The 26379-nt window shown below is 39.0% G+C and overlaps 1 protein-coding gene across 1 annotated transcript in view; it reads right to left on the bottom strand.

Moving 5' to 3' along the window:
* The window catches only part of LOC139721362 (early estrogen-induced gene 1 protein-like), a 98914-nt gene that overhangs the window by 5787 nt on the left and 66748 nt on the right, over nucleotides 1–26379 (bottom strand). Inside the window, exons 4-6 of the mRNA XM_071632679.1 lie at nucleotides 25340–25386; nucleotides 6359–6543; nucleotides 2156–2397 (exon numbers count right to left, since the gene is read on the bottom strand). Coding sequence (XP_071488780.1) covers nucleotides 2156–2397; nucleotides 6359–6543; nucleotides 25340–25386 — 474 coding nt within the window. The remainder of the gene's footprint in view (nucleotides 1–2155; nucleotides 2398–6358; nucleotides 6544–25339; nucleotides 25387–26379) is intronic.

Genomic DNA, 26379 nt, shown 5'->3' with positions numbered 1-26379 from the left:
TTTTATTGTTTTGTGACCAAAAACAGCGACATTTATTTCAGTAGAACCTTTCTTTAATATTTGCTTTGCACAAAACGTCCAGTTTTAGATAAGCATGGGACTTATGTGGACAAGTTGTTATCAGTTTAGTACATAATGATATATTCTTGCAGAAGAACACTTATTCAAGAAGCTACTAAACAAAGCAATGGGTATGTGAGAAACCACAAGATGGAATACTTCTTATTTGTAATGAATACTGTAAAAGATTCTTCACTTCTCACAGACATTTTGGTCACTTTATAGTGATTTTAATCCAAGCTTTAGCTTTACACTTGTAAGTGAATCATATGTCTTTCATACAGAAGATGTCTCCATAACGCACAAGAAACTTTAAAAGCATTGCACCGTATTTGCGGAATGGTTAACTAAACTTGATGCAAACTTTAATCCTGTTCCTGTGAAGGTGACTGCCGCTTCATATCTGTCAACACAAAACTGGAGAGGGGAAGTCCCCCAATGTCAAATTCTCCATGCAAACACATCTAGGTCACTTTGCCATGCAAGTTACGTAGCTACAATGTGGTAAACATTACTGAATCAAGAACCTTTTTTATGCATCTTTCCCAACTATCCAAGCTCCCCTCACCGACCCCCCCCCCCCCCCCCAAAAAAAAAGAAATATATATATATATAAATAAATGAATAAAAAGAAGAAAAGAAAAGACACAAGTTTCTCTTGGATAGCAGGATTGATCTCATTGCTCATTTTATTGTTCTTTTGTGTGTGTGTGTGTGTGTGTGTCAAATCATGGAAGAACACTAACCCCAGGTCTGCCAACATTCCCAAATCCAAATCAGGGAGATTCCACATAGCAACTACGGAGAAATCTGTGTGTTCATGCATTTCAATGGGCAAGAATAATTCCCAAATCAGGGAGATTTTAATATTCTCTTATTCAGACATAAACAGATTTTGACATTGTCAGGGAGACTCCTGCAGAATCAGGGAGACTTGGCAGCTCTGTATCCCTTAGCTGCACAAACATCCACTCTCCTACATTTGATGAAAACTTTTGTTTACCCTCTCTGCTTTCTTACTCACAAAAGCCATCTAGCTTTCATGTTTGGACTTATCTCTATCAGCAATGCTTCCTCAAAGTCAAAATTGATCCTAAATGTCAAAATGATCTTTATAATGATAGTCATTGTATATGGGAAATACCAATATATATCCAAGTCAGTCTCTTTGCTTAATGAATGGTTGATTTAGTAACCTTTATGTTTGTACACAAATGATTCACATCACAAGTCAACTTTCACAAAAGTAGGAAATGAAATTTGGAGACATTGAGGATTAGAACTGGATGATACAAAAAAAAAAATGCTTTTGAATATCATATCACCAAGATACCAGATTCAGATATGCCTGTTATTATGCTCTGATTTGTTCAAAGTTTAATATGATGGCCCCATTTTGAAATATGGTCTTGCAAGCTGCTTGCAAAGGTATAGAGATTCACACGAGCACACTCCTGAAGCTATCATGGTCATGATTTGTCAAAGTTTTAAAATGGCCCAATCTGTGGAGACAACTCTTCAAGAGATGCCAACTTGCAGCAAATCTCTAAAGATGCTAGCTTGCAAGGTAAACAACTCTTTGAAGATGCCACCTTGCAACAACTCTTCACAGAAGACGGCAGCTTACAAAAATCCTTCAAGAAGATGCCAGCTCGCGATAACTATAGAAGATGCCAGCCTAAAAAGATGTTAGCTTGCATCAAATCTTTACAAGAGATGCAGGTTTATTAAAAACACCTCCTTAAAGAAGATGCCAACTTACAACCTGACAACCCTATAAAGACGATGCAAGCTTACAACAACCCTTTTATAAGATGATACCAGCTTACAACACCTCTTTAAAGAAGATGCAAGCTTGCAACAACTAAATAAGATAATGCCAGCTTACAACAGCTCTTTCTGGAAGATACCAGCTTACAACTCTTTGCAAAAGATGCTAGCTTACAACAACTCTTTAGAGAAGATGCTAGCTTACAGCAACTACATATAGAAGAAACTAGCTTACAACAATTCTTTCCAGAAGATACCAGCTTACACCAACTTTTTAAAGGAGAAACCAGCTTGCAATAAACTCTGTGAGAAGATGCTGACTTACTCTTCTCCTCTCGTTGGTCCCCGTACTCCTCCAGGCATCCTTCACCTGCTCCTTCTCCGGGAGGTCCGTCAGACTGGTGGCGCTGGAGAAGTGCTCCGCCGTGAAGCCCGACGATACAGAGTGCGCGCTGCTGTACCCGCTGGCGCGCGACTGCTGCGAGTTGTAGCTCGACGACCGTGAGTGGCCCAGCTCGAAGTTCTCCTCGCAGATGCGTGGCTCCGGCTCTGCTGGTGAGACCAGACCTGTGGAGATTGTGGAAAGAGGTGAAGGTCCAAGGGAGAAAGGAATGCGTATAAACAACATGAGAAATATTCTCCTTTACTCATTCTGAAATAAAAACAAAACAAAAAAATGACAAGGAGACTTGTCTATTTTCTTTCTCTTTCTCTCTCTCTCTCCCTTGAGTGGGCAAACCAGCCACCAGAGACCTTGAGCTAAAAGTGAACCTGCATGGTTTCATTACGGAGCAGCATGAAGGTACAAATCATTCAATACTACAAAGAATGGTTCCCATGAATGTATCCTGGCATTTGCAGGTTCTTTGTGATGTCACAAGCATGATCAGTCCCCCCCCCCCATTGCTCTGTACTGTAAAATATGAAATTTTATTTTTCCCATCAAGTAAATTTCCAATCATACATGCATCCTTAAAAAAACCATTGTAAATATTTTTCCATACTACACCTGTATGCAAAAAAAAAATTAGATATATATATAGTCTGTTGTCAATAATGTAAAAAAAGAAAGCAGACGAGATTTCATGGAAATTTATGCACAAGGCAAATGGAAGGTGAGCTCACATGCTACAAACCTATTCTTAGGGTGGACTTCCACTTTCAGAATTACATTGGGACCAGCTTATCACTGACGGGAAAAAAAAAGTATCTTTCGCAAGTCGCAAGTATCTTACGCCTGTTGGCTCAGTGATAGTTCTAAGATATCACACACGAAGAAGTCTATGATCATTTCTCTCTTTTTTTTTGTGAACATGAAAGGGGAAACATCTCATGGTATGCTTGCTTGCTAACTATAGACAAGAAACTTGTGGTGAGACAAATTTTGGACAGACATCCTCTGACAGCACCTCCCGTGAAGAGCAAAAATAAACAAAAAAGACAACATGCTTGCAAGTAAACTATTTTTAAGCAAAAAGAAAATAACCCCCTACACAGTAGGAGTGACCATAATCCAGCAGCACTTCTCATTCTAGCAAGAAAACAAAATAATGGTTATCACATTCATCTTGTACTCTCGATATTCGTGTTAACATGTTTCAACATACTTGGTTTTCATTTCAGCGTCTTGCTGTTTTCTCTGAACGTATGTCGTCATCTTTGAAATGACGCTAAAGCCTGTAAAAACAGAATTTCCGGGTAGAGACTACTCGGTTTTCACTCTTTTGGTTTGATGGATTGCTCATTTGTTTGATAATGTTTCAGCCTGTACGCACTTCAAAAGACACATCCTGCTTACGCTCCACAGAATTGGTTTCAATTACTTGCTAGTTGCAGTCATGTTTGCCTCCAGTGACGGCTATCCTGGTGTTTGCTAACCCACGCACATCTTCTCATATTACAAGGAAAAACATAGCTCTCATCTGCCTGCAGAATTGTTGATTTTTGCTCAAAAATGTATACATATGCACAGGAAATTGTGAGAAATAATAGTACAATGAAACAATTTCAGTTGGACACAGACAAATTTACGAGATATTACCCAAAAAGTTTGCCGGAAGTACTACAGTCTCAGAGCATGCTTTGTCATGGTTAATTGCGACATAATTTCTTTGATAGATTATTGATAATCACCAAATTGGGCCACGGCAGTACTGTAAACATGGAAATTTTCGCGGTACATTAATTTTCGCGGATTTCGCGCTACGTTCGGCTAGCGCGAATTCAAAAACGCGCGAATTCAAAAACGCGCGAATATATCTTCGCAATTTTCTATGCACATTTTTTCGTCAATGATACTGCTCCGTAGTACAGACATGTTTACGCATATAGCAGTATCATTGCACGCGCCGCACGCACCGAGCCCATGGCCGATTGGTGTGCTACATCTCCGCGACTACAGTACATGTATCGAGTAAAATACGTGTACAGTGTACTACGTACATAGTGTAGTTGAGCGCTTGTACACTCACACTCGCGCCGCTAGCGCTCGCTACGTCGCTTTCATACGCTGGCATCGCTGGATGAAAACAGCGACTACGTATTAACCCGCTGCGGAGCGCGAATTCAAGAACCCGCGAATATGTTTTCGAGCCGCTCAGCGCGAAAAATTAATCGCGCGAAAATATTGACATTTACAGTATCAACCAATTTGTCACTGTAGAGTAAAAGTCATGCAGCTTTGTTGGAAAGTATGACTGCTAGGGCATGATGGACCATTGCATTCATTCTACCAATCCACTACTAAATGGGGAGGATGCTTGACATAAAAGTTGTACCAATATGATTGATATCATTTTACACTTCTGATCTTAAAATATTCATTATCCTAGTAAAGTGCATCAGCTAGATAACTTCATTGGTAGAACCTTTTGATATATTGCAAGCAGATTCCAAGTGGTTGAAGATGAATTTCAAGCCCTTCTGAGAACTATGTTTTGGCTTTAACTAGTGGATGCAAATGGGATGGGGGGGGGGGGGAACAATGTGTATGTACTTCCCTGTCCCTACCAGGAAATTTTAAGGTGTCTTCAACTTGCGAAAGTTTCACTGCAAATGTTTCTGGTTTTACATTAATGTAATGTAAGGCAATGTAATTTAAATGGATAAAAGTTTTATATGGCAGTTTCAGGAGCCAAGAATGTTTTATAGGATGGGTGGGGGATAGTTGCAGGACTGGGGGGGGGGGGGGGAAGGGAGGAGGAGGAGGGGCTGTCAAGGTCAATGGTAATTGAAGTTATGTTTACATGATAGGCTATTGATTTCCTGTCAGAAATTTATTCATTTTCCCCTTGAAAGTCACCATAGCAAAGGTGCACACACAACCTACACAAGATGAGCCACCCGAGATTGCTGTGATGGTTACCAAAAAAGTTCGGGCTTAATAATGAATGCATCAGCATGAAACAAGAGTAGCCTCCTCATGTGTTAACATCCAACATTGACTGGCACAAAAAGCCAAGGACAATAATCAATAACTTCCTATTCTCCGGCGGAATAGGGTCACCAGCAACGCAAGATCAATCCGGTTCCATGCGACTGAGTGACCCCGTGTCTGCGGATGACACAATGGCTGTTGTTGCATAATGACCACCACAGCAAGGGACTGTATTCGTGTCCTCCAAGAAGAAGACACTAAAAAACTGAAGCAGGAGTGTGAGTGTGGAGATCAATGCACGTTGGGGGCCATATCCGCCTACGTCGTCTGGTGTTCTACTAGCATAACTCTGATTTGTTTTCACATCTCCCTCGCAACCAGAGATCAGAAGAATGACCTCCTGCTCCAAGACATGCTATTGGACTTCAATGCAGGATGGGATTACCTCTCAAAATCACTGCCAAACATAAGACTGGGAATAACTTCAATAGACTTTCAACACAAAACATTTTATCATGCAGAAATTTCCAGTACAGAGAAGCTAAAGAATAACATTCTATAATCATGTGCAAAGCATTACTTAGCATAAGTGTTTACTTCAAACATCCCAAAAAACAGTGGTCAGTGCTTTGATACTTCACCTATACATTTGAAACTCAATAATTCCACTCACCTGAATGAAGAATTTTGAACAATACAGCAAAATACAAGTTATTCTTCCTCACATACACTGAACAAAGTTTAAACGATCATCATTTTGAGAGCTTACGATTATCAGCATAGCTCAAGACAGGAATTAGCCGAGTAAGAGCAGCATATTTTTAAACAGGAAAATAAGTATAATCACAAAACATTCTTATAGAACTTCTCATGAACAATCCTACAGCAGTTCGGTATCACACAATGTGTAATGACTTTGGAAGGGCCTGAAAACTGGCGGCCGCAATCTTAGATATTCCACTGGTCCTGTAACTATTCCAAATTTTGTTGCATATGACAAAGCAGCCACGACATTTAGCAACCACTTTATAATATACATGACTAAATCAGCCTCCCTGAATCTCTTCCACCCCCAACCCCCTTCCCTCCAAAAAAACAACAACAAACAACCAACAATATTCCCCAATTAACATTCCTGTTTGTGAGATGTACCTGAGGTAAGTACGTTGGTTCTATGCTTGGCACCTTTACTCCTCGAGCTTGAGCTGGAGGTACTGCTGCTGCCTGCTATGCTGCCCCCACGGTTCATCTCTTCCCCGTTCCGGTTGGCCAGACTGCCGAAGAGCAAGGTGTCCGGCTTCACGTCGCCAGGCAGCTGGTGCTGCTTGAAGTCGGGTCTGTCGGGTCATAATGAGAGGGGGATAAAAATAACAATCAGGTCATAATGATGACGATCTAACAAGCTCCCTATGGGGGCTTGATGCTCACCTGAGCTTCAAGATATTAATCAAACTTGAAACAACCACTCTCTCCTCAACTCTGTGGTATCCCTCTAGGATACATCAGTAATTAACTTGTGACTACCTCTTCTGGGGCTTCATGAAAAATGATCATTCTGGACCCATTAAAGGTACAGCTTAACCTGTATGACTTCTGCATAAACTTTGTGGAGATGTTCACGCAAATTTTAAATCTCGGTTCTCAAGAAGGCTGGCCATATGCCCCTGTGGGGATCACATAGGTTTCGCATGCATGAAACTTTCACTAATCTTGCAAGGAGCCAAGACTTGCAAAAGTAAAATGCATGTGACAGTTGTTTGTTTGTTTGTTTGTTTGTTTGTTGGTGTTTTTTTTTTTTGTATACAGTGCACTGAATGCCAGTGGCAATTCGTGAAAGTTTCATGCCCGAAAAAGGCTGGTGGCTCCAGTTCGTAAAAGTTTCATGCTGCGAATGTGTCTGGTTTTACAGTATATCCTTGGCTTTACAACTTATGGATAACAATTAGATGTTTGATGTTTATGAAATGATCGGCCTTTGGGTATCCTACTCTTTGCATGGCCTGTCCCCTTGGTCCCCCTGTGGAGGAAGGGGGGAGGGGGTGGGAAGGACAGGGAAAGAGGGCGGAGCCTTTACCATTTCAACACTTTGTATTCCTTACCTGTAGTAATATCATTAGCAAGTTTGGATATAAATCTTGCCAAGGGTCTGAAAAAAAAATAGCGATAAACTAAAGGGAACAAGCAGACATAGACAATACATACATTTGTACAACACTGATGGGGCACACATCACATTAATAGAGGAACTGTCTGGAAACAAGGCCAGTGTTCATGATGTAATCCTTCAGCTAACAGAAACTAAAATTCAGCAAATATTCAGAGAGAGAGACATGTGGGCACCTTCAGCAAAGATGCCTCGGAGAAACAATCATTTACGCCCATCTCCTGAATAATAAATATAGGACCCCTGTCTCCCACTGGGATCGAGGAAGGAGCCATTGTTTTGCTCTTTCTGTTTGTAGTTTGTGGGGGTCCTCCCACCTTCCTGGCTTGTTTAAAGGGATAGTATAGTATTGGTTGAGGTGAGAATTTAGCCTTTAACTTTTTGCGAGATATTTAGAAACCACTTTCTGAAATGTTAAGAGACCTGCAATTCTACGAGGAATTCAGAGTTTATTTGATGAAAACTGGTTTTGAAAGGGCTGAGATATCCAAAAATAAATTGAAACAAAGACATCCTAATAAAAATTGGGTCCCACCTTTTATTGGGATCTCTTTGTTTTGGATATCTTGACCATTTCAAAACCAATTTTCATCATATAAATTTTGAATTCCTCTTAAAATCATATGCTCTTTCTTATTTCTAAATCAATTATCTCAAAAAATCATCATAAAAAAACTTTGGAAACATCGACCCCCTATCTCAACCAAAACTGTACCATTCCTTTAAAGGAAAAGGAACAAATGTCTTGCTGACACAGCAGTATAGCAGCAGCAAGAAACCAGCAAAAGAGTATCTCTTTGTGCTGGTCCAGATAAGGCAAAGTCAAGATTTTTATGTCAGTTATATCTCTGGTGCAAATATATCTGAAATCCTCCCTCCCTTGTACACACACACACACACACACACTTGGAAAAGCTACCAAATGGGCAGTGCTTCAATGAACAGGGTTTTGTTTTGTTTATTTTGTTTTTTGAACCTTCACAGACCACCATTTAAAAACTGTTACTACAACTGAATACACGGTATTCTCCCTTCTGGCTAGGAAATGGATAACCACCTGTTAGTGGATCAAAAAACCAGAAATAAGTTGAACTCAAATGATGACTACCAGTACCAGTTCTATGTATTCGTGTCTTGGAGCAGCCTTAATCAACTCCTACCAGAGTGGGCCTAATTTGAAGACACCATTACACAGTAAGCAGTCTATCACACCTACGATTTGTACTCAACTATCAAGAATGCCTGCGGTTTATGTTTGTTCAGATCATTCTTGCTTGGTCCTCAGTACATTATATTAACACACCCACAAACGCACATATACACAACAAAGAAAAATTAAAGTCACCTGACTTCATGAGCTATGGAATAAATAATGATTGGTCTACCACACATTTTCATACCCTCACTGTCACCTTTATAACAACAATAATACACACATACACTGTACACTGAAAGAGAAATGTCATATTATTTTCTAATTGAAGAACTAATGTTGAATCACATTACTGTGATATCTTTAAAATTTCTGATCTTTCCTTTTCTGCATGCGATATAATTTTACAATGTGTTTACGACACTCCTACACATACCACACTCCCCCTAGACTTGAGCTCTGATGCAAATGCTAACCTCCCTAAGGCAAATATGTGAGCTCTTGAGCAAATATGCCCATCACCCACGTTTCAACAAGTCTTTCAACAAGTCGTGTTCCCACTGTTATTGGACGAGGAGGCAACAGCTTCACAACAAAACATAACAAAGAAGATATTTAAAGCATGATTCAGTACTTTGACATAAAATTTTAAGTTTTCAATTATTGCCATTAAAAAGTTTGTAATAAAAGATGTTCTGAGTACACTGGTTTCTGACAAATTATGTAACTTTACAATGGTGATGGGATAGTCTTGCAGATGCTTATGTACACTATTACCCTCTGTGCACCAAATGATTTTCTGCCCATAGGTACATGAATGTGTGTGAAATTTGTACGCATTTGTCTCACTGGCATAGAAAAGGATGAAATGGGAACAAAAAAGGTAGAGATTATACACCCTACAACTCTCAACAGGAGCACACGTATACAAAAGATGAATGAATTTCAGAGTACATTGATAATAAGACAAATGTGCACGATGCCTCAGTCACAGAGGTATAAATGCTGAAATACTTTTTGGATCCCTTCATATGAACTTTAAATACAATTCCACATCACACATCAAGGTTAAATCTGTCTCAACCAACAGCAAACTTAATAGGGATAAAGATAAAATGTATGCATGGGTGTGATGTCCCTTGTGTAATCCAGGGGTACTAGGCGAGTTGAAGTTCATTCTCCTTGGTATGATCAGGGTCCTCATCCTTTGGTAAAATGGACTCATGAACGACCCCTCCCTACCTCCCCTTATCCATCACATCCATTTGTCCAATGTGGAACCATGATGCAGCCCATCCCTCTACCCTGCCATCTACCCATCTCATATATTCCACCATCCATCCATCCATTCATCTCTCTATCTCTCCATCCATCCATCCATCCATCCATCCATCCCTCCATCAATCCTCAAGGCACTCAAGTGTCCCTTACACCTCTCTTGTATGTATGAACCACTCCTTCTAGCCAGCCAGTCGATTCTGCCCTTCAGCTGTACTAACAGTGTGTCAGAGATGTAGTATCTCCTAGAAGTCACCACCCCACTCTCCTCCATCCCCCCCCCCCCCCCCCAAATATATGCCACTTGGCCTTTTATTCATGATTTGCATTGTCATCACTCAAAAGAAGAAGGTTGGGTCCAAAGTTAGGAAGAAATGACCGTAGGTGTCAATTATAACTGTCAATCAAGAGAGAGGAATGTAGCACTACTGGTGTCAAGTCACCACACCCTCCCAATAAACTACCCATAACTTTCAATTAGTGTCATGATTATGAATTGCACAGGAAGCAAGAGTTTGGATTTGTTTGTTGTTGAGTTCTTTCCTTTCTTTAATTTGTTTTTCAACATGAAACCTCAGCTCTCAAAGTTCAATTCCAACCTTATCAAAATTCCACAGCTTAGAATGTCACAGAAAGGAGTGCTCGAAGATCACCTATTTTACTGAAGACTAACGCTCAATGCCTGGTGTTCCAAGGTTCAGCAGGGGACACAAGGTTACGCGAAGTTCAGACAACACAGCGAAAACATGGCAATGCCTCCATAGCTTTTGTCAAGCAACAGAGACACTCAAACATATTATTTTGTTATTAAAGAGACTGTCTGATTCAGTATTGTATGCTTTAATAACTGGAATGTTGGGATACAATACATCAACCTCTCGACAAGGAAATGCCTACAACAAACTGAATCTTAATGATTTTTCAATTTTGTTTGCTATTGATAACTGGAATGTAGGGAGGGAGTCCATAAATCAATCTCTCCATAAAGAAACACCCACAAGAACCAAATTTGAATGATACTTCAAGGATAAACAGATATCACCGCATGACTGATCCTGTAATTGTAAACAAATGCTAACTCTTACAGTTCTTTGTCCATGAGACCATTCATTTGTAAAATGTAAACTCTGGATAATTCACCACCATGAATACTTGATTCCATTTAAACCCTTTATCATGACATCAAAAGATGATTCCGATATCAACTGAGTCTACAAAAAGATAGCAAACATGGGTTGCATCAGCTTGAACAAACACAAACTACACCTACAAGTCCTGATGTACCTACACTTCCTGAGCATCTATTATGACAATGACCTTTTCAACATGCCCAGTGACGTCTTCACACACGACTGGGGATAAGGTAGACAGTAACCCACATCTTGACTTAATCGTCAACCACGCCTAGCAACAATGGTCGCCAAGACAGAAAATTCCCACATAAACAGGAAAAAAGTGCATAAGTAAAATGAAAAACAAAAAACAAAAAAACACAGGAGGCATAATCACCTGGCGTCCGGGCAGCGACTCATGACAACCACATAGAGCTGCCTGACACTTGAACCATGACTTTGTTTTGTGTTCAACATTGACCTTTGATTCACCTGAAAGACTTTATTAACTCAGACACAGACTCGTCGCTGGTTTTCTTTGGCACATATCGTTTTAACTCAATCTCCCTGAACATTTGCATTAATCCCAAACTGTAACCTAAGCAAGTCCAGGTACATGTTGATCAACTTGTTTATTTCATGTCACTCTGCTGGAAAATATTGGAAAGTCCTTGCCTGTTATAAGCTCAGGATGTGTTGTGCTGAATATAAGACCCCATTTACAGTGCGAGGCTCGGCCGTGGCCGAGCCGCGGCCGTGCCCAGCCCCGCTTCAGTGTAAACGCGCAAAATGCCAAATGCGAGGCCCAAATTGGCCTCGCATTTGGCCTCGCTCTGGAGGTGGTCTCGGCCGCGGCTCGGCCGCGGCCGAGCCCGGCCTTTTCTTGGTGTAAACGCAAACTGGGCCAAATGCGCGGCCAATTGCGCGGCCAATTTGAGTCTGGCTTCCAAACCCTCTGCCTGTATCTTTCGCTATTCAGGATATTAACCTCCTCAACGTCGAAAACTAGTATAGTTTAAGGTGGTTTTGCCCTGCAAAGGATTCTTTCCTTCGGCAAAGGCCTTTGCCCGAACGGCGACTTCGTCGCCACGGAATTCATTTGGCAAAGGGTCTGAAAACCAGACAATACCAAATTGCATTTGTTTACAAGCAGAGCGCCACTACGACAAAATATTGAAAGGTTTGAATCAAAAGCGCGGCCGAGCCCAGCAGTGTAAACGGACAAAATTGCGGGGCTCGGCCGCGCAATTGAGGCCGGGCTGTAAACGGGGTCCGTTTTGCTAGCTCTCATCTGAAAGGTTGTTGACCTCATTCACGACTCTGAGCGGTTTGCTCGAAGAGCGACAATTTGCCGCCAGCTGCAGTGGCACTTTTATTGAGAATTTGCACTCTTTGTATTGGACACATGGATCACTAATGCCAGCAAATAAGGCACTGAAATAAGGTCAGGAAAATTAGGGACATGAAAAGGCTCATTTGTTGTCAACAAAAGATCTTATCATATCATACGTAGTTGCGACAGTTGCCTGTATCTGATTAAAAAAATTATGACATTCTATATACAAAGCCCACTAAAATGATTGTCATTTTGTCAGAAGATGAATGTCAAATATTGGAATAATGCTACAATCCAATTCATGATTGCAGTGATGGTCCTTGCACAATCCCCTTTTATTTGCAATAAAAAAGCACAAGTTCCCTGCCCATTAGTAAAGGAAAAAGAAAGACAATCACTACTACGCTGTATGTGACACTAGGTTACAGCTCGTTATTCTGAAGGTTCGTTATTCCGAAGGCTCTTCAGCCCGAAGATTCGTTATTCCGAAGGTTTGTTATTCCGAATTTTATTTTCGGATTAACAAATCTTCGGAATAACGAACCTTCGGAATAATGCCACAAATGTTCGGATTAACGAACCCTTTTTCACTTTCGGATTAACAAACCTCTAGGTATAGGGAATTTGGGTGTTTCGGATTAACGAACATCCGGAATAACGAACCTTCGGTATAGCGAACCTTCGGAATAACGAACAGCACCCGTGACACTAACACCCGAATGAAAGTACTTCAAATCAGATGCAGACATCACAGATATAGCAACAATGTAAGCCGAATACTTCTTCACCTTAAATTTCAGAAAAATATCTCCAGACTGAAAATCTGCCCAGCTATACCAACAACAAAGCTGAGGATACATGCTATTGTCTTTGGCAAAGTCCCTAGACTGGTCGTTAGGAGCTTCATATCTGGAGGTAACTTCCCCTGACAGAAGTTTGCTTGGTACTGCTCATCATGTAGTATCTAAGCAGTTTCTTGGCAAGTATACATCCTTGGACCATGTTGTGGTTGACTTTTCTGGTGGTTACTCCCTAATCAAGATGACCCCATAGGCCAATTCATATACACCCTAAAATGCTATTTAAAAGATAAAACCATTTTTGTAATGAGACGCAACAACCAATAATTCTTGTGTGTGATGGGACATTAATTTATTTATTTAGTCATCTATATTTATCAAATGGCTTAAAAAAATCTCATTATGGTACAGGCCTAATGTTTAGAGCAGTAAATTCAAAAATATTTGAGTTATCACATTTGATGCATATGTGTAGTTCAGTTGTATCACAACACATCCTACCATACAAAAAAAAATGCAAAAAAGGCTAAAATAGGAAATATCACTATTTTTCTCCATAAACCATAACTGTAGATAGTATATTTTAGAAACAATTTTATTTTAACTATCATTCACATTTTGTATACCTAACAATACTTAATTTGATTGTACTGATTAACATTCTTACATTGGTTGTTTCTATCCCTAACTCACATAACTACTTTGAAGCACTAAAGCTGGGTTTTTGTTTCATCTGCAAATGGTCAATAATGTCTTTAAAACTGCTTTCACTGAAAAAAAAAAAATCTTGGTAAGAGACATCTTCCAGACACCAACCCTTAAAAGGACTATGATAGCAATTTCCTTTTCTGGTGGTCACTGTCTAATGAAGATAACCCAAGTGGTGATTCCACCTGTTCCCATCATTATGTCATTGTCATCTCTAGAGACAAAATAAACACCAGCCATCCAATTGGAAAAAATGTCAGTAGTATAGCTCATGGCTTTACCACACCACTTCCTGTCACACCCACACAGAAGTAAACAGACGTTAAAGGACAAGTTCACCTTCATAGACATGTGGATTGAGTGAAGGCAGCAATATTAGTAGAACACATCAGTGAAAGTTTGGGGAAAATCCGACAATCCGTTCAAAAGTTATGAATTTTTAAAATATCTGTGCAATCACTGCTGGAGGAGCAGACTACTACAGTGTATGATGTCACATGCGTACAACGATATAAGGAAAATAAAAAGAGAATTTCACAAAACTTCACTTTTTGAATAAAGTGCACATTTCTTCGACTTGTTGCTGACTTATGTTAGGGGTAATATTATTCCCCCTGACATCTGAAAGAGAGAAGTCGAGTGTTCTTTTATTAAGTGAGAAAAGTGAGAATATCTTGAATTTGCTTTATATTTTCTTTATATAGTTGTACTCATATGACATCACAACCTATAGTAGTCTTCTCATCCAGCCGTGACTGAGAAGAAACTTCAAAAATTCATAACTTTTGAACGGATTGTCCGATTTTCCTCAAACTCTCATTGATGTGTTCTACTAATATTGCTGCATTCACTCAACCCACATGTCTATGAAGGTGAACTTGTCCTTTAAAGGCATTGCTCCACAATACGGCACATCTCATTTAAAAAAAAAAAGAAAATGGCAGCAAAAATTGTCTGAAGACTTGCACTATTAGCTCCAATGACAACACAGATTATGAAGTTTCTGGGAGTATTGCACATGATACTTCTAATAGCATGATGTTTTTATCCCAATGAGAATGGTCCTGTTGTTTCTAGCCTCAAATCAACAAAGTGCAACAAGGTTTTAAAGATTGAGCCACCATAATGTCACTCAGTATTCAACTATCAGATCATTTCCACAGCCAAACGGCATCATGGTGCTTCTCCCCCTCCCCACAAGACCTCACCGATATATTTGCTTTCTTTTTCCACTTGTGTTGACATGATTGTCAACATGATCAATAACAGAACACTGAGATGGAAAAACCAGCTACGTCCACTTATAACACTTGTACCCACCTCGTCTTGAACTCTGCACTGGTATGAAACATAACATATAATGTAGCATACACGATTAACAGATCCGGTATTTGTTCTAATCATTTTCATATCTATATATTTTCACTCATTTCTTGATATTCACATGAAACAGATATAAATCTCACTCTCTATGCCATATAATATACATGACACAGGCCTATATACAATATATGTTATGTATGCACAGATGCATCACATAAATGTTGTTTGGAGAGGTGATTGTTTCAAAACCATAACACACATATACTCAGTATGCCTAGCTTCAAACATTACTCAACCTTGACTTGGCAGAATGGCAAGAGAGACTGGCAAACATTCCATCACGAAAAACTGAAAGTCGTATAAAGCTCCCTTGGCCTAAACCTTCAGGGTCAAAACGACTTGGCAGGTCGAAAAATAATTACACAAAAACTTCAATCCAGTGATCATATTGCACAGACGTGCCATGGGGTACTCCAATATTCTCCTATATTTCCTTATCTCTTCATGTCATCCTTTGGGCCTCTTACATCATTATACTCCATGTGTAAATCAAAAGGACTGAATTGCGATAAAAGGTGCACGATCTCCTATAAAACCTGGGATGTGATAACATGCTGTTCTCTAGTACGAAGCACGTAAACTTGGTTTTTATCTGTTATTAAATTTAAAAAAAAAAAATGCCAGCTCAGGACTGTCTAAAGGAGCAGTCAAGAAAATCCTGATGGATCTTAGCCGTGATTTACGTCTTGTTTCCATCTTGTTTTTTAACAGTTTCTGCAGATATCACGTAGCTGCAATCATAATTCCTTTCCTCTCTTTGCACAGATATACGTCGTCTTCGTCAGTGTGTGTCTGTCTGTCTGTCTATTTTCTTCTTTCTAGCCTCTTTGCTTCAACAGAAAACTGAAGTATTGCTTCGCTGCATCTGGAGCTGAATGAGTCTTCATAATGGCATGATTTCACCTCACATAACCAGTAGCCAGTCAACAACATTTAGCCCCCCCCCCAAAAAAAAAAAGCCAAGCTAAACATGACATTTGTCCAAGAAATCTTCACCGCATCGCGCAGAGGGGGTTTGCTGTGTTGATGGACGATAGGAGCATAATAGGATGAAAAGAATAAAGAATGATGATGATTTTGGGTTGACTCCCATCAAACATGAGCCTTGTGTGTTTGACATACTTTCATTCTGTTGCCTTCCCCCTCCCCCCCCCCCTCATATTTTTTTATCATTTTTTTTTTTTTTTTTTTTTAAACAGGAATGTGCCTGATTGATAAAAGACATAACATGCAAGTCTCCATATGTTGAATTCTTTACTGGCCAACAGCCAAGATAATCCGTTTGTTTAAACTCACACTGAATGTCATCAGCGCAGATGCTGGAGTTCTCATTCCTTTGCAGAGGTAATGAAAGCAATGATGGCTACTAAAATGCAAGTGCAAACACGTCCACTAATATTATGACTCTTTCTTCTACCATGGACCTACTGTAGCTAGGTCCATGCTCCTACCAGTTGGCAAGCTATTGAAGGTTAAAAGCTATGATTTGATTTTGCTCATCCTTTGCAATATTTTATTTGCATTCCAACAATGCTCTTGATTTCTTCACAAGTGAAGGTACTACACACCAATGAGGAGAGAAAAGTGTAACACTCTTCACCTCGAGAGATTCCCCAAATGTCCTGCTACACTTTGACTCTTACAACAAGTCTGATGAAAAAACATACATTTTGGAGTGATGCTATTAACCTACACCCACCATTGTAAGTGTGGTAAGAAAAAGTTGCTGAAATGGTTCAATCTAAAATGTAGTTCAAACTCTGTATGGTCTGAATAGAAACTACAGAGTCTGAGATTTTAACCACATTGAAGAAAACTGAATATAAATGCTGCATTTTTTGCCTTTTTTTCCCAAGTTTGAAGGTAAAGTGAAGTCCATGAATGCAACACGCTATTAAAAGCCTAAAATATTTCATGCCAATTGAACCCTTGGTTCTTTCATTCATGGTTGAGGGCTGACAGATTAGCCCAGGCAGGTTCATGTCTGGGCCACCAAAGACCATTTTTCTTTAGAAATCAGCTGGCTTGTCATGGGACCCAGGCAAAGTTAAAAAAACCAACAACAATAGGAACTGGGCCACCGACAGTTCAAGGAACTTTGGCTCACAAGCAGGAATTTGAGCTGAAAAATTACATTTTGCTTTTACGATTGAAAACAAAAAGGAAGAAAAGGTGAAGTGAACTATGCAGACAACACCAACAACAAATCCTGGTTGCCACTTGGCAACTGTAATCCAGATAATATCCTCTCTGCTCTAGAATGACAGCACGTCTGTCAAGGTGGGTTGCTAATGGCTGCTCTCAAGGCTAACAAAGGATATACTGGTATATAATACATAAATCAAGAATGGGAGAGAAAGAAACTCAAAAGAATACACATCTTTTTGTGCTACTAAAAATTTGGGGCCAAATAGAGTGCAGAAGGTTATTCTTTTTTCTGTACTGACCTACCTATCACATTTATCTTCATTCTGTTTATATACCGGTATGCAGAAAAACACTCCAGAATTATCCAGGAATATACCTGAGCTATAGGTATGATGACGTGATCAAGCATAAAGTATCGTATAGATTGTGCTCTATGTGTAGCCCATTTCTATCTCAGCCTTGGAAGAAGCAAAAGCACATAACTTGTTGGGTCTTTTATACATGAATTCAAACCATAAAAAGCAAGATACTTATTTCTCCAATCGTTGACTAGGGTAAGAAAAACTCCATACTCCAAATGCTAGCACTGCTCAAAGACAGTGGCACACTGAGAATCAAACAAACATTCTACAAATGACACAAAAATTCAGTCATGGAACCATGCACTGACTGCTATAACACTGCAGTCAGATAAAGCAAATTCAATAGAATGGGATGAAAATACAGTCTGTAACTGCCAGCATTGGTTATATCTGTTAAAATTCACCAACACATAATTGACTGAACAGTAAAGTACTGTAATTATTACAAAACACATTTTTATCGTTGGTTGTCTAGATTGCCTGATAGGCTACTTGTGTTTGTTCATTGTTTTCTTTTGATTTTCTGGCATGTGTATAAGTATTCTATTGGAAACAACTAAAATCTTTCACTTCTGGTTGAATAATGAATGGCTGTCAAACAAGTCATCAATTAAAAAATTGCACCAATAGAATCTATTGTTCCCTGTGTACTGTAACATATAAATTATAATATCATTAAACCCCTATAAACATTTTTGTCACATTTAATATAGTACAAAAACAGACAATACTACTTCTTTTTGTTCTTCTACTTCCTCTTCACACCTTTTTCTCTTCTTTCTTCTCCTCTTTCCTTTTGTTAACATTTACCATCTTTTTTTTCAATGTCATTTTTTTTATAGTAGCATCAAATACACTATAATTAATCATGTGACATATTGCTTGAATACCTGATGCAAAATATCATGCTAAAAAAACATGGCATCCTCCATTGTTATTGACACCAATTGATGTACCTACAGTATAATCGCTAGGATCAGCATTATCATTGTTATCATCACTAGGCTCAACACACAATGGGACCAGATATAATCTCAACCTGATTATATCTCCAAGTTACATTTTGTGTAACTTGCCCATGGAGTAGTCTCAGTACAAGGCAGCCTTGTTATTACTTTTATCGGGCTCCTTGGCAATGTGTAGTCATTCCGCCAGATTTCTGGTGATATGAAAATTCCCAATAGCTCTCAACTCAATAATTATGAGTCTGCATTCACAAAAGCATTCATAGAATTCCTGAGCCTTTGTAGGAATGCGACAGAACAACAATAAAATATGAATGAAATATTTTTCAGGATTCCATCTATTATTGGCCATATCGTACATCAGCATCTGGTCTAATGATCTGTCCTGAATGAAAAGACCAAAGTGTATTCATGAGGTAATTCACCTGTCACTTCTACAATTGTAGTAATCTTCTCAACTTCTGTATATAGCTATTTCCATGTTCCCTTGTGATGTATTTTGATATTTGCAATGAAAACCCTTACCCTTGAAGTTCACACAAATTTTTCAGTTCTACCAAATTCCCAAGTTCTGCCAATTCCGCTCAGTCCACAAAGTTCGTGACCTGTTGTCTGTGTGCTATCCTGTTGTTCCATTTTTGACTCTGTCAACAGACCTTTTGTCCAGGATTTGTATAATAAGGATATTTATCAAAGTCTGCTCATTTTTTTCCTGCTTCAAAAAAAGATTGCATCCATTCATGAAAAATGGGGGGGGGGGGGGGGGGCAAGACTCAAGAGTCAGAATAGGGTGACACAAGGGTCATGGCTTGAAAAATGACTATAGATTTATTTTCATGAAGTAATGAAATAGGTCATAGTTGAGGAGAAGGTAGTGGTAATATCATCACACACATCCTCTCATCAACGTGGGCATCTTCTACTGACCAATTTCTATTTTCCAATGACTTGGAACAAATATATGTATGGTATTAAAATGCTAAAGAATTGTGTAATGATAAACTTTGAGTTTTATGGGATTTAAAGTAGCTAAATTACTGACAGAAAGTCATGATGCCCATACTATCTATAGACACCCAATACAGGAGTTTGGCAAGAGTACATGTAGCTTTTGGAGAGATTAAGTAAATTTTATGTAAACTACATGCCCATTTGAGAGAATACTGTATGGAAATTATACTACATTTTATGATGTCACCCGCATGGAATAATATAAGGAAAATATAAGGAGAAATCCGCAAAATTTCATATTTTGAAAAAAGTACACATTTCCTCGACTTGTTGCTGACGTATGTTGAGGGTGACTGTATTCTCCCTGCCTTCTGAAAGTGGTAAGTCCAGTGTTTGCTTATTATGCAAGAAAAGTGAAAATATGTCAAATTTTCTTTATATTTTCTTTATATCATTTTCCACATGTGACATCAGAAGCTGTAGTAGTCTGCTCATCCAGCCATGGTGGTGATGGAACTTTACAAATTCAGTACTTTGAACGGAGAGCCCAATTTTCCTTAAATTTTCACTGATGTCTTCAAGCGATATAACTGTATTTTCTCAATCCACATGTATATGAAGAGGAACTCATCCTTTAAATCGTAACATCATACTGGGAAGGAAGGCAAGCAGCAAACACTTTACTCACAGGTTATATCAACTGTGCACAAATATGTTGAACAAACTGATATCAATACATTGCTACAGGAAAAATAGACCTTAATGTGAAACACTGCCATATGTTCATCCCTCACAAAAAATTTGCAGGTACCATGTTTCTTCTAAGCATTTGATACAAGAGGTAAATTTCCCCACAGATTTACATTTTACAAAAGTTCAGCTTACAAAGTGTGTGTACACACACACATATGAATGATCTATTTTGAAGAGGAACTATACACATATCATGATTATGTTTTCCTAAATGTCATACTTGTAAATTGATTGTAAATGTTAAAAAAAAAAACGGAGTGCAGAAACTTGAATATTGTGCTCACCAGAAATACCAAAAACAATAAATAAATGCAAAAATTTGGGGGAAACATTTAAATGTGTACAAAAATACTGCACACACCAATATTTCATAAATTTTTCGAATTGGGTGTTACTCACAAAATTTATAACACACGAAAATATCAACTCTGATCCAAACATGAATGTGACTTGCACGCATACATTTCTCCGCTCAGTACTGTACTCCACAATCACAAATTCAACCATGGTGGAGAAGTACCAATTTGCAAACAATTAGACTGGCTACATGTATGGCATATCTCTGTACAGTTCTCTCTTCTGCATAACAGCACGATGTGAAATTCACTCATCACACATTCTTGCAAAAGTTTCCTATTCTACCCTGAGGGCATATCTTTTTCTGGGTTTTTTTTTTCCACCTAGGGTAGATAAAAAGTCTGATTCCCTGCTACATTGGAACACATGGAATATGACATGCATTGTACATGACTCTTTTAGTATTTACTGCAATCCTTCAAATGTTGTTAACCAGCCACAGTTCTATTTCGGGGGCTCGCATCCATGGATTTTCCCCTCCGCAGGTGCCTGGGAGTTACCCACAAATTGGGCAATATGAGTAAGATCTAGATTTCTCCAAGAAAACTTCACCAAACTGGACAGGAACACGGGACAGGCAATCCGCAGCTTCTGAGTCACGCAACGTCCAATGCAGAGTGACAGCTCACGCTCTTTAATTTACCAGAAATTGCCCGGGTTGACGTTCCCAGGCCAAATCTACAGTGATGCGATCAATCAAGAGTCGGCTCTGATGTGTTTTAAACGTACCACGACCATGAGGAGTTGGAATGTCACAGTCTTTGCGTCAGTTGTGTTCTATGCCATTCAGTTTGCTAGCATTGCAATGGTCACTACATCAGCAACTGTGGAAGTGCTGGTAAATTCTGTCTTGTTGGGGTGACATATAACATCACACATTTTAAAAATGCATAAAAGGCAGATCCAAAGCTTCAACCTTCTAAATTGTCAAGTTGTCTACATTTGACTTGATAATACATTCTAAATAATTTCTACACAGTGTGAATGCATGTAAAGCTGCCATTGCTAATGTGTAGCTGTAAGATCAATTTGTGACTAAGTGTTGTATTGCAAACTAAAACACATGAGAGAAGAAATAAAATGGAAAAGGTGCACTTTTACTCATCAGACTTTAATTCCTGCCTTGTAGTTTTTACTGCAAGGTTATTCATTTGCATGGCATCCAGAAAGCACCTTCAAGCCTATTGTTCTGTGGATCGTCACGCTGAGTCACAGCTCGTGTGTCAGGATTCTGCCCGGGCCCAAGCTGATTACATCATCACTGTCATCGTCACAGACGTCGGCATATATGATCACAGCTCACCATGGCAGAGAATCCATGGCAGAGTCTTTATTGTACCTCAGACTCTTGGATCTGGTTTGACAATAGAGTCAATTTCAGCACAATGTCTTTTCCGGGCTTCATGCATGCTTGAAGTCAGGAATGCTGCTTGCGCAGCTAAAGCCCAACGTATTCACGACACAACCTACCGATTTCTGTCAGCAGGGAGAGAGTATTTCGAACAGGCTGCAAATTCTTACAGAATACATCATTTTGGTCTGAATAAAGTAAAATTGATATAGTCTTCATCTATTTCAATAGACTCCTTGAAAAGTCACTATAAGTCTGCTATCAGTGCATAACATGCATAAGCCACATGTATAGATGAAATCACTTGGAATCGATATCACTTGCACGTGGATACATCCTACAATGATTTCTCGATCCCAGTTTCGATGCTCATTGCCTACATTAGTAATGAGTGGGCGTCAAGCATTGTTTGTTTTCTGAAGGAGATGTGAGAGGTATGCTTGGGGCATTTTAACAGAGCTGAAAGGAAAGGCAGAAGAAAAGATTATGACTGTATCCATTCCACATGGCACAATATTGTTGCATTGTTTTCAACAGAGACAGCATATTACTACAACACACTGAGTCCAATCCTACCTATAAGATATGGCAACAAATCAACGAATCACGGAGCAGTGAAAAGCATGATGGATCGCCAATATTTTCCTCAAAAAATGCCACAACTCTCGCACTACCGTGCCATACCGGTGTATTCTAGTGAAAACAGACAGGTCTGTAGGCTTTCTGGTATGTGCATACTACCCTTTATGCCTTTACACATTGTGTAATCAAACTCCAACGTTCGCAGAGATCGGTGTCACGCGAGACTCTTTGCGTAGCCAGCGATCGGCGTGACCTCAAAAGAACTGTAATCGAGGCCGGATACAGCTGGCAGCAGGATATGAGTTGTTTGGGGAACTCACTGTCTCTTCAGCTGGACCAAAATAGCTCTCATGTCACTATGTCACCCTCCTTCTACTATATGGATCTTGCCCCCATCATTAGAAAGCTACCATTAGCTTCGTCATGGCACGCCCTGTGAACGTCGTCATTAGATGAGGGGTGACTTCATAACGAAGGGGATTAGGAGCTCCCTATTTTTCCATTTTCTTTCAAATATTATGCCAACTGAAAAACATGCAAACACACGCACAAACTGGCACAAATTTGTCCTTGGTGAAAACTGGGGGGGGGGGGGAGCAGAAATTGGGGACCATGGGGCAGGGGCTAGGACCTGGGAATCTTCCACCTCAATGGCAGCTACAGAAAAGCAGAAATTTTTGTCTAATTTTTTTTTCTCTCTATCTTTTGCTCCCCAAGATCTCCTGATTTTCCACAAAATTTCACATGCAAATGGATATTTGCATCGAAAAAAAAAATAAATTGATTAGTTCAAGCATTTAATTTAATGTTATACCCGCTTGAACATTACCATAAGCTTCAGTAAACCCCAGGAAAACAACCACATGAAAATGGACTGCAGAGCATTATTTTCATATCGCAACTATATGAAGAGAGATATCTCATAACATGAATGTGATTGACATTTCAACAGTAAAGCTGCTCTATGAACAGATTCTGAAGACAATGATAAGACATTGATAATTTGCATAAGAAAACATTGATATTTTACAGTTAATGTGACCAAGAAGGGTCCCAATATCAAGGATATCATTGTAAGATATGAGTAACAAAAGTGCGCTTAGAAACGTCAGTATGAAGCGCTATATAAATGCAATTATTATTATTATTATTATTAAGATAGCCTACCACTAGCATTCAAAATGAAATTTTGCTCTCATTTTTCCCCGATCCTCTGGTCTGATTTGGAAAAACATACCACTCAAAAATCTCCTCTATCCTTATTCTAATCTCATGATAGATAGATGTTTTTCATGCATTTTTTTAAAGTAGTTTTGATTCACACTGATTCACTGCAGAAAACAAACAACAATAAAGGTCTCCCAAATAATACAGGGGAAAATAGGGGGCAAGAACTCTCGTTTTTCCAACGGCACGTTTTTGTTGAACTTTAATTCACCCTTGATCCTCAGGAATTCAATGCAAAATCCTTTTACTGACAGAAGTAGATGACTTTGTACTGAATGGAACGGTCAAAAACACAGGCTGCCGCAATCCCTCATCCCCGCCATGCAAATTGGCCACGTACACGATAACCTTGGACATACCCTTGTTTGCACACCTGTTGGTCTTTCCATGGGGGAGCAGTGGTATATACTGTATCCTCATCTCTAAGCAGGGCTGGAGAATATTTTCAGACAGATTCTCTTGGGTCTCAAGAATTGATTGAACTTGCGATGAACCCCCGGTTCTATTTGAGCTCATAGGACAGTGCCAACAGCTCTGCTTCCTCCATTCTGTCATTCATTCCGCTGTTCATTCCTCTGTTCTGTCACTCATTCCTCATGCTTTTATCGAATCTACATCTCATTTTTCACTTTTGCGGACAAAGATATTATAACGGTTTTTGCAGCATATGCAGGGAATGTCACCGGAAGAAACTAATATATCAAAAATGTCTGCCACGGACCCATAGGACCATTCAAACAACAACTTGGTGGTGTATGATGCGCACTCTTCGCATTCAGTGAAAGCATCCCCACCCTTTATACACTGATGTAAAACATTTTCTTCTTCATTATTAGGCCTAGTTGTTCTACTGCGTTCATTTTTAAAGACGGGAATAACTTCATCCTCCAAACATTTGTACACACATGATGATTTAGAGAGGATTCTACTCAAATACTGTGAACACGGACATGGACACAGTAAATTGATCCATGGATTGTGCGCACGATCGCTTTTCAATAAAACAAAGCATGATAAAAATTGATGAGCCAAATTTTAGTTTTACTGCAGGCACCTGACCTACAAAGGATAAACAACATAATAAATCCTGCATACATAATTTTATGTCTCCTCCAACTAAAAGGACAATGCAAACTCTATGCAACACTTTCCACTTTCTTTCATGATATCTAATAAATCATACATATAATAATAATAATAATAATAATAATAAAAAAAATAATAACAACATATGATATGAATCTACATTACAGTCTATTTCTCTCTCACAAACACTCAAAATCTTTTAATATCATACTCTCTTTTCCTGTGACCTGTAGCTTTCCTCTTTATATAGACATATACTTATCTCTTCCTATTTCATGCATCCTCCCTGAATATCTTATCACCATGCCAGTCCTGAAATTATTGACTGACCAAAAAAAAAAAAATGCATTGTATCCGAGAAGAACATAAAGGTCATGAAAACAAATGCCCGGGCCAGGGAATGATTTGAATACTCACGCTTTGAAACAGGGATCGCCAGATTGTAGCAACATTCCAATGTTGACCTGGGGGCAGAAAGAGGAAATCAAAATAAACGTGACAGTGAAATGAGATAATCTGCTGTGGGCTAGCGCAATTCTCCTAACCTCTCTCTCTTCGTTTTTTGTTCTTTTCCTCTGTCTCTCTTCTCTCTTTAAAGGGACTGTACAGTACTGGTTGAATGTTTTGAACATTCCTAAGTGAGATAATGAGAAACCTTTTATGAAATATGAAAGAGCATGTAATTTAAAGAAGGATTCAGCGTTTATTTGATGAAAATTGGTTTTCACATGGCTGAGATATCCCAAAAAGTGATAACAATAAAAGGCGACAGGCCACGCCTTTTATTAGGATCTCTTTGTTTCACCTTGTTTTTGGATATCTCAGCCATTTCAAAACCGATTTTCATCAAATAAACTTTTGATACCCCTTAGAATTGCATGCTCTTTGACATCTCATAGAGTGGTTTCTGAATATCTCACAAAACATTAAAAGCTAAATCCTCACCTCGACCAGAACTGTACACACCCTTTAATATCCTTTCTCTTTCAAAAGGAGCATTATTCAAAGCTTATAGGGCACAGTTTACTGCAATGTCACGTAATCAAATACAGTGTACTGCCATTAAAAGAATAATTCACATGTTATAACATTACTTTACCAGGAGTTAGTAAAACATGTAGGCTCCATAATTCTTATGACTGTTCAGGTGTTTTCCCTCCTACTATGGCCAAGCATATATTACGTGTAAAATTGGAAACTTTTTGCAAAATTAATTTCTCTTGCACCACCAATTTTGGAGGACTTTTCGTTGCTGACTTTGTGGATGAAAGCAATTTTGTAGGCCTACATCTCTAACTATCTCCAAAGATGATGCATGTTGCTATTTAAACAAGAGCTCAGTCCACTGCAAATATTACAGCAATTTCCACGCTTTTACAGTAGGCCAATGCCTTGCTGAAAATTTCAGTGTCTAGACTATTCTGTCTGCCCTATTGACTTGTTCTATTTGATACCAC

Source organism: Diadema antillarum, unplaced genomic scaffold (genome assembly GCF_040938485.1).
Source record: "Diadema antillarum isolate AM-2024a unplaced genomic scaffold, OU_Dant_1.0 scf00000141, whole genome shotgun sequence".
NCBI lineage: Eukaryota > Metazoa > Echinodermata > Echinoidea > Diadematoida > Diadematidae > Diadema > Diadema antillarum.
This window is presented reverse-complemented; position numbering and strand designations above follow the sequence as displayed.